Raw genomic sequence first — 14,444 nt, 5'->3', positions numbered from 1 at the left:
CCTTGCATGCGTATATCACTGAGTACAGAAATCTCTCAACAGAGGTGACACCACCGTTTGGACAACTGCCTGCCACTCCCCCCTCAGGAGAAGGGCACATCTGATTTGGTGCTTTCACTGAAAGTACCGCTGTCATGTTGCAGCGTGTCCTCTGTAATCTCTTTATACGAGAGGCTGATATGAGCAGTGGGGCCAGCTGCCTCTCTCAGGGCCCACGCTACCTCATGAGGACCCTCCAGGGCCGGTGGGTGAAGGTGAGGTGCCAGCATGTTGGAGAATCACAGAGAGAGCTCTGTTCTCACAAAGGACAGCAAAGTGAAAAGTAGGCTTTTGAAAGCAGCTGCACTCTCTCCCCTCAGCCTTCACCCTCTGTTGACGTCAGTACTTATCTGAGTCATAATATGGATGTTGTCAAGGTGAGCTGTGTTTGTCTGCACCTGCAGCCAAGGTCCCTTTTGGGAGTTTAATGTCATCTTATTCTCTTGCAGAACCTGTTCAGGTGCCTCCAACATCATCACTATAACTACCGTCTCACAGTTGTACGCTTTAGTGAAAACAGTCGAGCTGCACTTACAGTTTACATCATATCTGTGAAAACACGGATGCTTCACACACATCTTGACCTCGGCAGCACAGAACACCTCTACAGTCAGCACAGTTTGAAGATTAGTGTCTTGTCTTCGGTATCAGACCCTCAGTTTCTGAGTTATGTTGCCTAAAAATCAAAATATGCTTTTGCAGAATATTATGGTGTCACGTAAAGTTGACTTTGTCCTTTTATATACAAAATTGTACAATTTTATGAAATTTGTTATTATATCCTTTTAAACATTCGTGTAACATTTTGGCATAATCAGCGCATGAATCCTTGAATTACAACTAAAAACATGTCCTATGAAGTCAGTGATCTTGACCCCTCAAATTCTATTTAGTTTACTTTTAGGTCCAACTGGACATTTGTGCCAAATTTAAGAAAACTCCCTCAAAGCCTTCTTGAGATATTGCACTGTTGAAAATGAGATGTGACCTTGATCTTTGAAAAACTAATCAATTAATCTTTACAAGTAGTTGTTTGTGCAAAACTGAAGGAAACTCCGTCAGGGTGTTGAGATACTATGTTCAGTGATCTTGACCTTTGGCCACCAAATTCTAATCAGTTCATCTTTATACTCAAATGGACATTTGTGCCAAATTTAAGGCAACTCCATCAAGGTGTTTTTCAGATACTGCATCAACTAGAATAAAACAAATGTGCAGACACACTGTCCTTGACCTTTGACCACCAAAAGCTTATCAGTTCATCTGAAGTCTAAGTGGAAGTTTATGCCAAATTCGATAGAAATAGATAAAAAGATATTTGTGAGATAGCGTGTTTATGAAATACATGCAAAGTCACACGACCTTCGAACACGTTTGCGACGTTTGCGCTACATTTGAAGAAATTCTCTCAATGCACTGTTGAAATATCACGTCCACGATGGGACAGAAAGATGGAAGGACAGACAGAAAAGCTGAAAACATAATGCCTCCAGCGATTCTGGCACATTCAGATCAAGTCCACACTATTGTTGGTTCAAACTATTTTTCTGAGGTCACTACGAACATCGGCCTGTATAAATACTGTTTATAAGGTTACAAGCTCGCCAACCATCTCTCTGCAAAAGAATAAGTGCATCTTGACTCTTTCTGGCTGAGCTGACAATGATGCTTCCAGTCACCAGAGGAGCTGCACTGCAAAAAGCTTCTGATCTGATCAGTGACACTGATGATTCAGTCCTCTCAGTTCAGCCTGAGGATTCTGTTTGTTTGTGCTGAACACCATTTAATCCCACAACGCTCAGCTGTAGTGGCTGTTCAGAGTCCTCTGCAGCCCTCGCTGTTTGTTAGAGTCTAATCAGGAAACAATGGCACAGCCGCCGCTATTCTTTCTGAATCGACGAGGGTCGATGTTGACTTGGCCGTGCACGGCACTGCGGGATGGCTCTGGGCAATCCAAGCAAACCAGATCAGTTTAAACTGTCTTTATGAAGCTCTGCCATTTCAATAAATCACAACTGCATTCCCATCCAATCACAACACTCTCAGGGGTTTTCAGTGCACTTTGTTATTCAAGGGAAAGCCAAAATTACAACATTACAAAATTTCTGTCTTATCTCAGGAGTCCTGCATCAGGTCGGGTACTCTCTGGGTGAGCCACGATATGGTGATTTATATGTGGTATTTTGTCCTAATTTCAATTCCAGGTTCGTCTGTGGGTTGAACAAACAGCATGGGAGTTGGATTGCAGGTGTTGCATAATAACTATACTGAAATAAAATGAGAATAATACTAATTTAATTTAATGTTTCAGCGTTTTAATCCTCTGTTAAATTTGTGTCTCAGTTGTCTTCTGTGCCAGCTGGAATGTGAAAACTGCTCCAATTAGATGCGTTACTAACAGGCAGGTTAACTGAGATATGATGCTTAATATCATGAGAAAAAGAAAAAATATTCCTCTATGTAAAAATAATAACAATCATTATTATTCTTACTGTTATTATTGGGGCAGCAGGTGCTGTATGGCCATTAGGTGCTGATTTTGGAGGGGGTCTTAAAAAGCAGATCTGCGCAGGACTCGGTTTCTGGTCTCCTCTGGGCATGAAAATGGACACTGAGGAGTGTTAAACAATATTTGCCACTTCACATTCACGGTCCTCCCACACTGCTCGTTTCACCTACTTTGCCTGAGGCAGAGCAACATGCGCCCTTATGTGCATGGTATAAGGTCATAAATGTAACTTTTCTCAAAGCAACTTGTTGCGCTGGCAGTTTGTTTACAGTGTCATCATCCTGTTGTATATCCACACACACCCACACAATCACACGCCCACAGCGGGGCCACGGCACCACCGACGGCAGCAGGTCAGAGGACCAGAGCGGCGTTTGTATCCTTGCGTGGATATGCTAATGAACACACTGAACTCGCTGAATGTGCTCTGCATTCACAAACACAACACCGTCATTTTTCTTTATGTGTGTTTATGCGTGTCGTCTTTGGTGGTGTTTATTTCTGTGTGTGCCAGTGTTTGTGTCTTTCTGCTGACCTGTAGCAGCTCCTCTTGGTCACCGCCCACCTCCAGCGCCACAGCAACCGAAGCAAAGGGACGACTGGCCATCTGCTGTCGCTCTCTCATCAGCTGCTGTAAAGTGAGACAGAGAAAAGAAAGGATTTTTTTTTTTATTCAAAGTGTTATTTTGAGGGAAATATTTGACTGTGCAGCCCAATGATACACAATTTATGGCCCACCGGCCAAATCTGGCCTTCAATAGGATGCCAGGTGGCCCACCAACCATTTTCTAACCCACAATAAAAAATAAGGGGTTCACACTGGGAATTGCTTTTATACTTTTAGTATAGATAAGATGAAATCGCATCAAAATTAAGCTTGTTTATCAAAGAAGTGCCAGTGGAGGATCCCCCGCACCCCCAACAGAGGTCATAACTAAGACCCTAATGTCCTAAAATCCTACAAATGTGCTAAAATGCATAAAAACTTCCAAAAAAATCCTAGAAATGTCCTAAAATCCTTGAAACATCCTAAAATCCTAGAAATGTTCTAAAATCCTGGAAACATGCTAAAATCCCAGAAACGTCCTAAAATCTGAGTAACATCCCCAAATTTTAGAAATGTCCTAAAATTCTCTTGAGATCCTAAAATCCTAGTATTGGGGAAAATCCTAGAAATGTGCAAAAATCCTAGAAAGGCCCTATAATCATAGAAACCTGTATGAGGCTTCTGCGACTGGCCCCTGTCCTCTGGTCATTTTGCAAAAGTGGTCCTCGAGCAAAGTAACTCAAGTATCACTGGCGCAGCCTGTTTTGAATCAAGAAACACGTTTTTATTCATGTACAGCTGGACCACACAGAGCTCCAGTTTGCCACTGAGCTGCTCTACTGGGAACGGTCTCAGGTTAAATGCCTTGCGCAGTGGAGAGACGGCTATTCAATTTCTCCCTTACACACATCTGGACTGCAGATTTTACCCAGCAACCAAATGATACATATGCTTTGCTTTTTTAACCAATAACCACATGTGCTAAAAGGATGCCAGGAGTTGAAGAGTGTTGGGGACGAGTAAGGAAAAAGAAAGTGGAGAAAGTACGAGAGATGGAAAGAAGAGAGACAGAGAGCGGGACAGTAGAAGAATAAAAAAGAAAAGGCTGAAAGGTGGAGGAGGAGAATGAGGGATGGGGAAAAGCGGGCGCAAAGATCAAAGCAGAGCGGTTGATAGAGGCGCAGGAGGAAGGCGAAGACGAGCGGGGAATGGCAGGCGGTGGAGGGACGGAGGGAGTTAGATAGGAGGAGAAGGAGGGCGGGCACACTTCATTAATGAGGAGATGTCAGATGAACAAAGGCAGATGGCAAGGCCTTTATCAGCATGAGGTCCAAACAGATATACAGCACAAAAAACAAATCATATTGGGAACATGCATACACAAAGTCACCCAAACTAGCACACAAATATGCACACCGAAATCAACAGATAAAAAGCATCTGTGTGCATCCATATCTGAATTACTATGAGGACACAAAAAAATGGTGAAAAAAACAACATGCTCACTGCACCCTCATCCACCTTTCTCTCCCCATCAAAAGCTCTGTTTCCAGCGTTTTCCACTTCACTACAGACATGTTAATGGGGTTTTGTTTCTACATTTAGCTCCGGGGTGGCCACCTGTTTCACGCAAAACAAACTCATTTCTGGACGATAATGCGCCAAACTCTAATCATCAGTATGTTGCTTGTTGTTGTAGCCCTCGTTACACACACACACACACACACACACACACACACACACACACACACACACACACACACACACACAGAGCTGAACCTCTCATTGATGAAACCGGTGCTGGTAAAGCCGAGGGAGAATCTGGGCTGCAGATTGAGAGCCTTAAAGCAAGGGGAAATGTTTGCTTGTTTATAGCATGATGAGGGTTTTTTCTTCACAAAGACAAATAACATGAAACAAACTTGCATGTCTCAGTGTGGGAAAATCAAGCCATCGCCAAAACAAGCACAATCAGGTGAAGACATGAAAAGAAAAACTACATTACTGCCTCACAGTTGTGTTCCTCCACAGACCAGTCAAGCTGCAGTCGCAGTTTATGTTCATAACTGTCCACAAAAGGGACGATAACCATCGATGATCAGTTAATTGGTTGTTAACAATTCAATCAAACTTGTGAAATTTTATCAACTAATCAACCAATAGGCTATGCAATGCTGTCAGATTATATGCAATTTGTTGCTGTGAGCTTTGATTGAGGCAAAAACGGATTTGATATTGTTTTTTTTCCCAAATAACAATTAATCGATTACACAATAAATTATTTCAACAATAATCGATTAAGGGAAGTGCTTAGACTCATATGTAGCCACGACAGTAAACAATGCATCAAATATGGATGTTGCAGCAAAGAAGTTATTCTTGAGTTGTGACCAAAAAAATGTTTTGTGAGGTAATGCATGACCTTTAACCAAATACTTATTAGTTCATCCTTGAATCCAGTGGACATTTGTGCCTAATTTGAGGGATTTAGGTATCACATTCACCAGAATGAGACGCGGTCACTGTGGCGTTGACCTTTGACCATCAAAATTAAACTAATTAATCGCTGAGTCCAAGTGAACGTTTGCGCCAAATTTAAACAAATTCCTTTGAGTTGTTCTTGAGATATTACATTCACAAAAATGAGATGCTGTGACCTTGACCTTTGACCACCAATATCTATTCAATTAATTGTTGAGTCCAAGTGGACGTTTGTGCCAAATTTGAAGAAATATCCTCAGACTGTTTCAGATATCTCATCTTTGAGATTAAGGAAAACAGTTCATAGTGACCTTGACCTCTCACCTTTGACCATCAAAATCTAAAGTCCATTGATGAGACCAAGTGGACGTTTGTGCCACATTCGAGGGAAAATAAGTAGTAGTGGAGGCAACTAACAGTATTAAGATCCACTTTTCTTACCTACAGTTTGTTTCTTGACACTCTACTATCATGAAGCCTTGAATGATACAGAGATTAGCTTAAACTATGAAAAACTAACTGAGAAAGAAAAAATAAAGAAGCAGACTGCTCCTGCTCCACTCTGTTACCTCCTCCTAACTGCTGCACCTCCTCTGTGTCCTCTCCTGTTGCTGAGGGAAAAGCCTTCACATTGACATTAACCAGCTGTCAGGTGTTGTGCCGGTGCGCCGCCGGCTGCTCGCTTGCCGCTGTCAGACTCTTTAAGCATGAATGAATACTACACCTGTAGCTACATCAGCGCAGTCAGGCGCTCCGGCGGCGGCGGCAACTTCTCTGCGAGCGTGCCGCCGCGCCGGCTAACGTGATGTCTTCTCTTGTTAGCTGTCACTGCTATGCTAACGCTGCTCGGATCGCTGTTAGCCTCCTGCTGATGTCAGCCTGGATTTGTGAGAGCTGAGGTGAGAAGGTGTGAGAGAGAGGGAGGGCGTCTCTGAGCTCTGGATGAGGTACTATTAAACATTTGCAGACCTTTAGAAGAGCACCGTGCACTGCTTTATTGTCAGTGTCATTTTAAAAAGAGATTCATTTTATCCACAAAGTCCACGACGGCTTCATACCTGACTGATAAAAAAAGCCGCCCTTTAGAAAGGTCGTTGAAGGAGCTTCATTTTCTGTTGACTAAGACACATTTGGTAGAAATGTGCTCGTAACTGAAGCTGTGTTTTGTTCGGGTGCATTCATGTGTGAGTTTGTGTCGTATGAGTTGTTTCCTCAGCTCTCTCTTCCCTAAAGCCACGGCTCCTGCGTTACTGAGATTACACACCCTGGTCAAGGTGAGGTGGGTCACATTTGTGTGTGTTGGGACTTGATACATCAGTTGAGACAGTGGCGTTATGTTGAGACATAAAAAGACGGAGTGATATTCAGCACTGTGGTAAGTTTTAGTGTCAAGTGCAGGAAACTCAACTTGATTTGCTTTTCGGGGCCACTTTGCAAAGTGACAGGAGGCCAGGGGCCAGTCGCAGCAGCCCCATACATGTCTAGGACTTTAAGGACTTTCTAGGATTTGAGGGACACTCTAGGATTTTTGGACATGTCTTGGATTTGAGGACATTTTTAGGGTTTTAGTGCAATTCTAGGATTTTAGGCCTTTTCTCAGATTTTAGGAGATGATTTTAGGACATTTTTAGGATTTTAGTAAGTTTCTGGGACATTTCTTGGATTTTAGGGAGGTTTTGAGGAATTCAGGAAACTTCTTGGATTTTAGGACTTTTCTAGGATTTTAGGTAATTTTGAGGACTTTGGGACATTTCTTGGATTTTAATGATGTTTTTAGGATTTCAAATCATTTTTTTTTTCACACTTCAGATTTTACTACATTTCTCCAATTTTAGGACATTTATCGAACTTTAGCAAGTTTCCAGGACATTTATAGGGTTTTATGTCATTTCTTGCATTTGGGGATTTTTATAGAATTCAAATACATTTCTAAGGTTTTAGGACCATTTTAGAATTTTGGGGCATTTCTAGGATTTTAAGACATTTCTAGGATTTTAGGATATTAGGGGCTTAGCTATAACCTCTGTATTGTGTCTGTAACAAGCTCTGTTAAGATTATATTTTATGTACTCTGGCACCTCACGTATACTAAAAGTGCAAAGCAATTCTAAGTGAGAATCATTTTATTTTTATTGTGAATTACAGAATGGTTCAGGTTGTCGGGTGAGTAACACTAGTCCAGACAGTTGAATTATGTTGCGACATTAAAAGACGGAGTAATATTCTCCACTGCGTTAAGTTTTAGCGTCTAGTGAATATACAAGTGTGCATATATATGCGTATATGGACTTTTTTTTGTTTAGCACTGTGCATGTACACATGCATTATGAATGCAGATGCTGGTGCTAAATTCAAACAGACCACTTGTCTGTGTGCTAATGCATGCGTTGTGTGTTTAATGCCCCCTGTGATACGTCCTTGAGTGGGCAACAAGGACAAGGCAGCGGCCATCTTCTCTGTCTGCCTGTCTGGCTGTAAATCAGCCATAAAACGGCTAATTAACTCTGCTGTGCTGTAAACAAGCACTGCCACGCTAGACACCGCCAAGTGGATGACAAAAGGGGTGAAGGGAGGAGAGCAGACAGAGCTATATGTCCGTATGTGTCCAAGGGAGAGAGAGCAACAATACCAAGTTCACTGGTTTCAAGGATTTTAGCTGGATGCCTGAAATTCAAGCAGAATCACAGGAAGACACAAATTTAACATTTCTTGTGAGTATTCGACCAAGCTTTCACTCCATACTGAATGTGCCTGTGTTTACCTAGCCTTGAGGGGAAGCATGACATCCATCCATCCGGCCAGTCATCTCAGGTGGACAGACAGACATAAACAGCCAGGAGAAAAGAGTGAGACATGCAACAATGAAGCCAATCACACGGCGAATTATGCTTCACAGAAAGCGGCTCATCCAAAGAAGCACCTGCAAGCTCAAATTGCCAGTCTTGCTAGACGGTTTGGAAATATCTGTGTAATGTACTGTTTGCCGATTTCGGATGCACTCCTGTGCAAATGACGGGTTTCACAACATGACGAGTGGCTCAGTGCTACCATGGCTGCAATTAAGCTCCATATCGGCTCTGTGAGGGCAAAACTATAGAATCATCATTACATCTGCGTGCCTGTGGACATATGTCGCTGTGTATGTTTGTTTGTGTGTTGGTGGATGGTTGTGGGGGTATCACAACAGCATGTTGCCCATATCCTGTGGCACCAAATTGCTGTAAATATGCACATAAAAAACCTTGGAATGGACGATTTATTTTGGACAGTATGTTGGAAAAGCATGTTTTTTCTTTCCATACACACTTATTTTAATGATGTACACTCAATGACCAGATGTCTGTGGACACTCTGGGCCACATGCACTGTGTGCTCTCAATCTGGGCCCCTTAGTTACGATTAAGAGAAATCTGAAGGCCTTTCAGAGCATCTGCATCCACAATTCCATGAAGTCCAACAATGACGGCAAACATAATTACTACTTTTAATCATGACTAAGGCAATGCATACCAGATCCACTCCTTCTGGTCTAACCTTTCACATTAAAAGCCCAGTAATATCCACTGCAATACACAACAGCTTACATGCAAATCTGCATTGCTGCCGGTGGATCTAATCACATCAAAACATTTTATTGAATAAATGTTGAAACTGTCACAATTTTTCTGTCAATATCAATACTTTTGATGTAAAATATTCGCAAGTGAAAATTTTGCATTTTTTTAATAAACTTTTTTTTATGTTGTGTGCCCCTTTTTTATTATTCTGTCAACTCTCTAAATTCAAACACTTTTGCAGTCCCTGAACGCAGCACAGGCGTAACTTGTGATGACTTCCGTTTTCACTCAGCAGCAGTTTGAAAAGTTTGTTCCTGGGGTGGACGATGACGTGAAAGCAAACTTTTAGACTAAGTGCAATTAAAGATTGAGTGTCACTTTCACTGGCTACACATTCAGCTGCTCCATCTGTGCCCAGAGTACGCTTTGTGCTCCGAGAGTGTGGTGTAATCAATAACCAAACAGTATATATTCCAACAGTGTTCTTAATGAACAGTCCAGTTCCAAAAATACAACATCAATACATGGCAGCAGATATTTTATTCATGGCCGGCCGGCACAAATAGATAAATGAAACCCTGATGCTACAATATACAGCATTTTAGACAATAGTTTATTTCCAACTTTGTGGTTAAAGTTTGGAAAAGGCCCGTTCCTGTTTCGACATTACAGTGCCCCGTGCACAAAGCCAGGTCTTTAGACCAAAGAAGACAACTTGACTGACCTCAACCCCATCCAACATTTTACAGATAAACTGGAACACAGACTGTGAGCCAGACCATATAAGCCAAACATTGGACCTCACTAATGCTCTTGTGGCTGAGTGGGATCAAATCCCTGCAAGACAGGATCCAGAATCTTGTGGAAAGCCTAAAACCAGAGGAGTTGAGGCTGCAGTATCTGCAGATTAATGCCAACTGTGGCTAGAGAGCATCTGTATCTACATACTCACATGCTAGAATAAGAAATAAAGAAGAAGTAGCAGCATGGAGAGGCAGATGCACACAAGTATAAGTAACATAGAAAATACACCCGACTCAAACACACAGCAGAATTTGCTGACACAAACATACTTAACAACACATTTCTCATCCAACATTACTGCCCCTGTTTCCCCCTGCAGATGTAATGCAACATCAGCGTCCATGTTCCCCCGGTCCATCTGTAACCTAACTAGATGGTTTAATCAATGCCACAGAAGGCTGCAGGTTTAGGCCTGATTAATGTTTTAATCAGAGATACGAGGGAAACAACCATTTCTGGACAGGGGTTATAACTCTTTCTGACTGTTCCCAAATCCACAGTGAGTAAGAGTTTCACCATGTTGCACTGCATGCTTTACAAGAAGTGTTAAAGCTAATGTCAGAGTTTAACAATGTTCTGAGTAGCAACATAAGTTAATTATTCATCATAACTACACTTCAATGGCTTCCACTGAAAATATATATAAAAACTGTATTTTTTTTTTTCTTCAAGAAAAAGTTATTATATTTAGATATACATATTGGGATCGAAGACTACTGGATTACTATATCTCCCCATGCCACATGAAGACTAATATACTGTAGTTTCCTCTTAAAAAGGTGTCTACTGGGTGCATCAAAAGTAAATGCAAATATGAGAACAGATGAAAAGGGTGACTGTGACAGTAAATTTTACAGTTCAGCAACAAAAGTAAAAGGCAAAAAAATTCTCGTAATGTACAATCCAGCCAAGCATGATGTGACTCTGCAAAATCAGCATTCCTTTCAGTGTCAGTAGAGCAGGACAGGGCTATACATCTGTTAGACATAACAAATTACGGTCACAGCTTTCTGTAGTTCAAGTTCTGGAGGGAAATGTTCACCGGCGCAAAAGTTAGTTGGACTGTTCCTGGCTACAGGAGGAGCAAACAGTATCTCTTGTTTCTCTGAAGCTGAATGGAGTGTCAAGAAGGTGAACCTAAATGAACCGCAGGTAGCCAAAATGAGAAAGTTAAAACATCCTGGCCCAGCTCTGGCCAAAACTTGGCACGGTGGAAGAAACAGGTTGGGCCAGTTGGGCTGGTTGCCCAACAGCTGATGCCGCAGCATCGGGCCACATAAACAGGCCTGATTCTTGCTGCTTGAACTGTGATTATTGGGCCTTTGAATTTAACAGCCTGACCCAGCATCAGCCCAAACTCATCGAGCTGGGAGACTTGGCTGAGACTCGACGGGTCAAATTAAGTGTCCCAATTCCAGCCATTTAAGCTGCCATCACTGGGCTGTCAATATAACCTGGCCCAGCATAGGCCCAAACTCAGCATGGTGGAAAAAATAAGTTGGGCCACGTCTGGTTTCCCCACTTCGCTGGGATTTGGCATGTCCAAGAATCAAGCCAAGTTGATTGGCCCAATTCTGGCTGCCTGGACTGCTATTACTGGGCCAATGGGCCAATGAAAATAACCCTGGTCCGGCATTGGCCAAAAGTCGGCACACCAGAACAAATAAGTTAGACCACACCCGGGTACCTGACTTGGCCAAATAAACTGACCCGATTCTCACAACTCGGCATGCTGAAAGAAAAAAGTCAGGCTACATCTAGGCGCAGGACTTGGCTGAGACTTGGCATAAATGACACCCAACCCAGTATGAACTGAGCATCGGGCTAAATAAATAGCCATCACTGGGCTGTCAAAAATGACCTGGCCCAACATTGGCCCAAACTCGGCACACATTGGAAGAAATAAATCGGGCCGTGTGTGGTTGCCTGACTCAGCTGAAACTCCGCATTAATGACGCCCCTGATTTGGGCCAAGTAAATGATCACAATAATAGCTGCCTAAACTGCCATCCCTGGCCATTGTCAAAAGTGACCTCGCCTAACACTGGACCAATTTCGGCATGCCGGAAGAAACAAGTTTGGCCCAGTCCCGCTGCCAGATTCGGCTGAGACTCAGTATGAATGATGCCAAATAAACTGGCCTGATTCTGGCTGCCAGAACTGCCAACCCTGGGCCAAACATCCTACCACCCACCCCAAAAGATGCAAGGACACACATTTTCAAAACAATACTGCAAAGAGACACAATATACATGATAGGCATCTACACAAAAACACCACACATGTATTCACACAACCGTGATTGATACTGATAAGTATTCAATTATTCCCTCATTATGTGGCTTTTGAAACTCAGTGTTGTGACTGGAGACAGATAGGATTTGCAGCTTTGCCTCTCAGCTTCAAATATAATATTAGCTATTGAAGAGAGAATGGATCCATTCAGGCGCAGCGTCCACAGAGACACCGCTGCTTTGATACAATGCGGCTGATTTACAAAAGGACACACACGGGTGAGCTCATGGATTTACATCATGAAACGCTGGGAAAAAAAGCCAAATTTGTCTTTTGGATGTGTGCTGACAAACAGGTGTGAGCAGAGAAAAACAGACTAATACTGGAAATCTCTCTCTTTCTCTCACGCACACACACACAAACACACTTCTCTGCCTCTTGAATTTGTATGCCAATGAGGCTACAATCGAGAGGCGATAACAAATCTCATTTCCTGCCTGTTTGCCAAGTTTCCAGCGGCATTTGTCTCCTGGCTGAATGTGGTGAGTGGGGATCTCAGCAGAGTAAACAAGGGCACAGATATCCTCGTCTGATAGAATCCGCAACGCCACACCAGCTTCTAACACACCGTCCTCGGGAGTGGACAAAGCACACGAGAATCTACTTCAGCACTGGCTGCTAGACTGAGCCTTTGGAGTGTAGTTATACAAAATGAATACCATCAAATATCTGCCGGTAGTCACATCAGATGACTAACAACATAACAGATTCGCCACCTCAAAAAGGACCAGCATCATCCACTTCTCTGCTGTCTAATATATTCAGAATAAATCTTGTCTTCACAAACATATCGCTAAGTAAGATTGAGCAAATGCTACATATAAAAACAGCCCATTCACCAGAGAAAATATTTGTATTGTACATTTCTGCAAACCTCAAAAAATGCACATATATATGTTAGTGTTGGGGATATCTGAAAAATGTTTCACTGACACTGTGGTTAACATGTGTTTAGGTTTCTATACAAGAAAACTGGTTATGATTTGGAAAAAGATCACAGCTCAGCCTAAAATACCTGATTTGGAGGCACAATCCCTGCTGGAAACACACAGGTTTCCCACACATTTTCTTGTTCAAAATTTCAAAACTTGACTTTTTAAGGACCCATAATATTTATTTATTTTTTGCCAAAAACTGTAATTTCTGCTAGCTGGCATATATAGACAGAAAGACATAAAGCAGAGAGAAAATGATTAAATGCATTTGATGGTAAACAAAAGGTTGTCACACTTCTGAGCATACTGGAGCTACATTACATGAACAGCTACAGAAAATAAAGCGTCAGGTCTCTCTGGGTTTTTCAAAACAGTATTAAGTTATTGTCAAGATGTTTACAAACTGCATGACTTTTATACGGGCTGGATTAGGAAGGTTAGGACAAAAGGAGTCTTTCTTGAAGGGCTAAAGACACACACAGAAACAGACTGTATCTTAAACTTCAGTCCCTAAAAACAGCCACAACAGATGGAAGCAGCATGTTACGACTGCAGCCTGAGCGAGCCAAACAATCTGATCGCGGCAGAACATCTTCGACACATCCTGGCGTGGCGGTGGAATAAATCCCCATTGATTTGGCGAGCTAATTAGGGAGCGCCAGAGAGACAAAGAGAGACAGAAAAGGCTTATAGATCGCATGCCTTGTAGCTGTTAACGCTGAACAAGGCAGACACACTCTTGTATTATGACCAATAAGTCCCATTCACAGCTAACTGCCTGGCAATTACTGCTAACACTTTGAGTGGCGAGAGGAAAGGGAGGCAGGAAAGACAACACAGAGAGACAGAAATATTCCACATCAAATAGAGCAAAAATAGGCCAAATCATTTGGGTTTGTGGGAAACAAAGCTGTGAAATACTAATACATTGTGCAGTGTGATAGCCTGATCATTTTCAAAAAATGATTCTGAATATCTGAGGCCGACAGCTCTGTTTCCAACACTGACGGGACGTTGGGCTTTCTGTAATATCAAGATTCAAACACAATAAAACTACAATCTCAGAAAACTCGAATCACTGTCTTTCAAATGAAGGCCTCTGTGTACCAGTCAAGTTGCACCTAAAGTTTACACCAGATGTTCTCAAAGTCCAGAGCCAGCCAACCCCTCACACTACGAATGCATGAAGACAAAGTGTACGTTTCCAACTTTGAAATATAAAAATGTTTTATACTTATCAATAACTTTTTATTTTGTAGAATATAGTCTATTTGGAG

The 14,444-nt window shown here is 42.2% G+C and overlaps 1 protein-coding gene across 3 annotated transcripts in view; it reads right to left on the bottom strand.

The window, feature by feature from the left end:
• atrnl1a (attractin like 1a) overlaps positions 1-14,444 on the bottom strand; it is a 293,068-nt gene that overhangs the window by 49,663 nt on the left and 228,961 nt on the right. For all 3 annotated transcript variants that reach the window (XM_088086416.1, XM_088086417.1, XM_088086419.1), the window contains one exon: positions 3,084-3,179. In XM_088086416.1, the coding sequence (XP_087942542.1) occupies positions 3,084-3,179 (96 nt within the window). The remainder of the gene's footprint in view (positions 1-3,083; positions 3,180-14,444) is intronic.

Source organism: Plectropomus leopardus, chromosome 13 (genome assembly GCF_026936395.1).
Source record: "Plectropomus leopardus strain MGB_pleo_1.0 chromosome 13, ASM2693639v1, whole genome shotgun sequence".
Lineage (NCBI taxonomy): Eukaryota > Metazoa > Chordata > Actinopteri > Perciformes > Serranidae > Plectropomus > Plectropomus leopardus.
The sequence above is the reverse complement of the archived record's forward strand: the minus strand, read 5'-3'. Positions and strand labels throughout refer to the sequence as shown.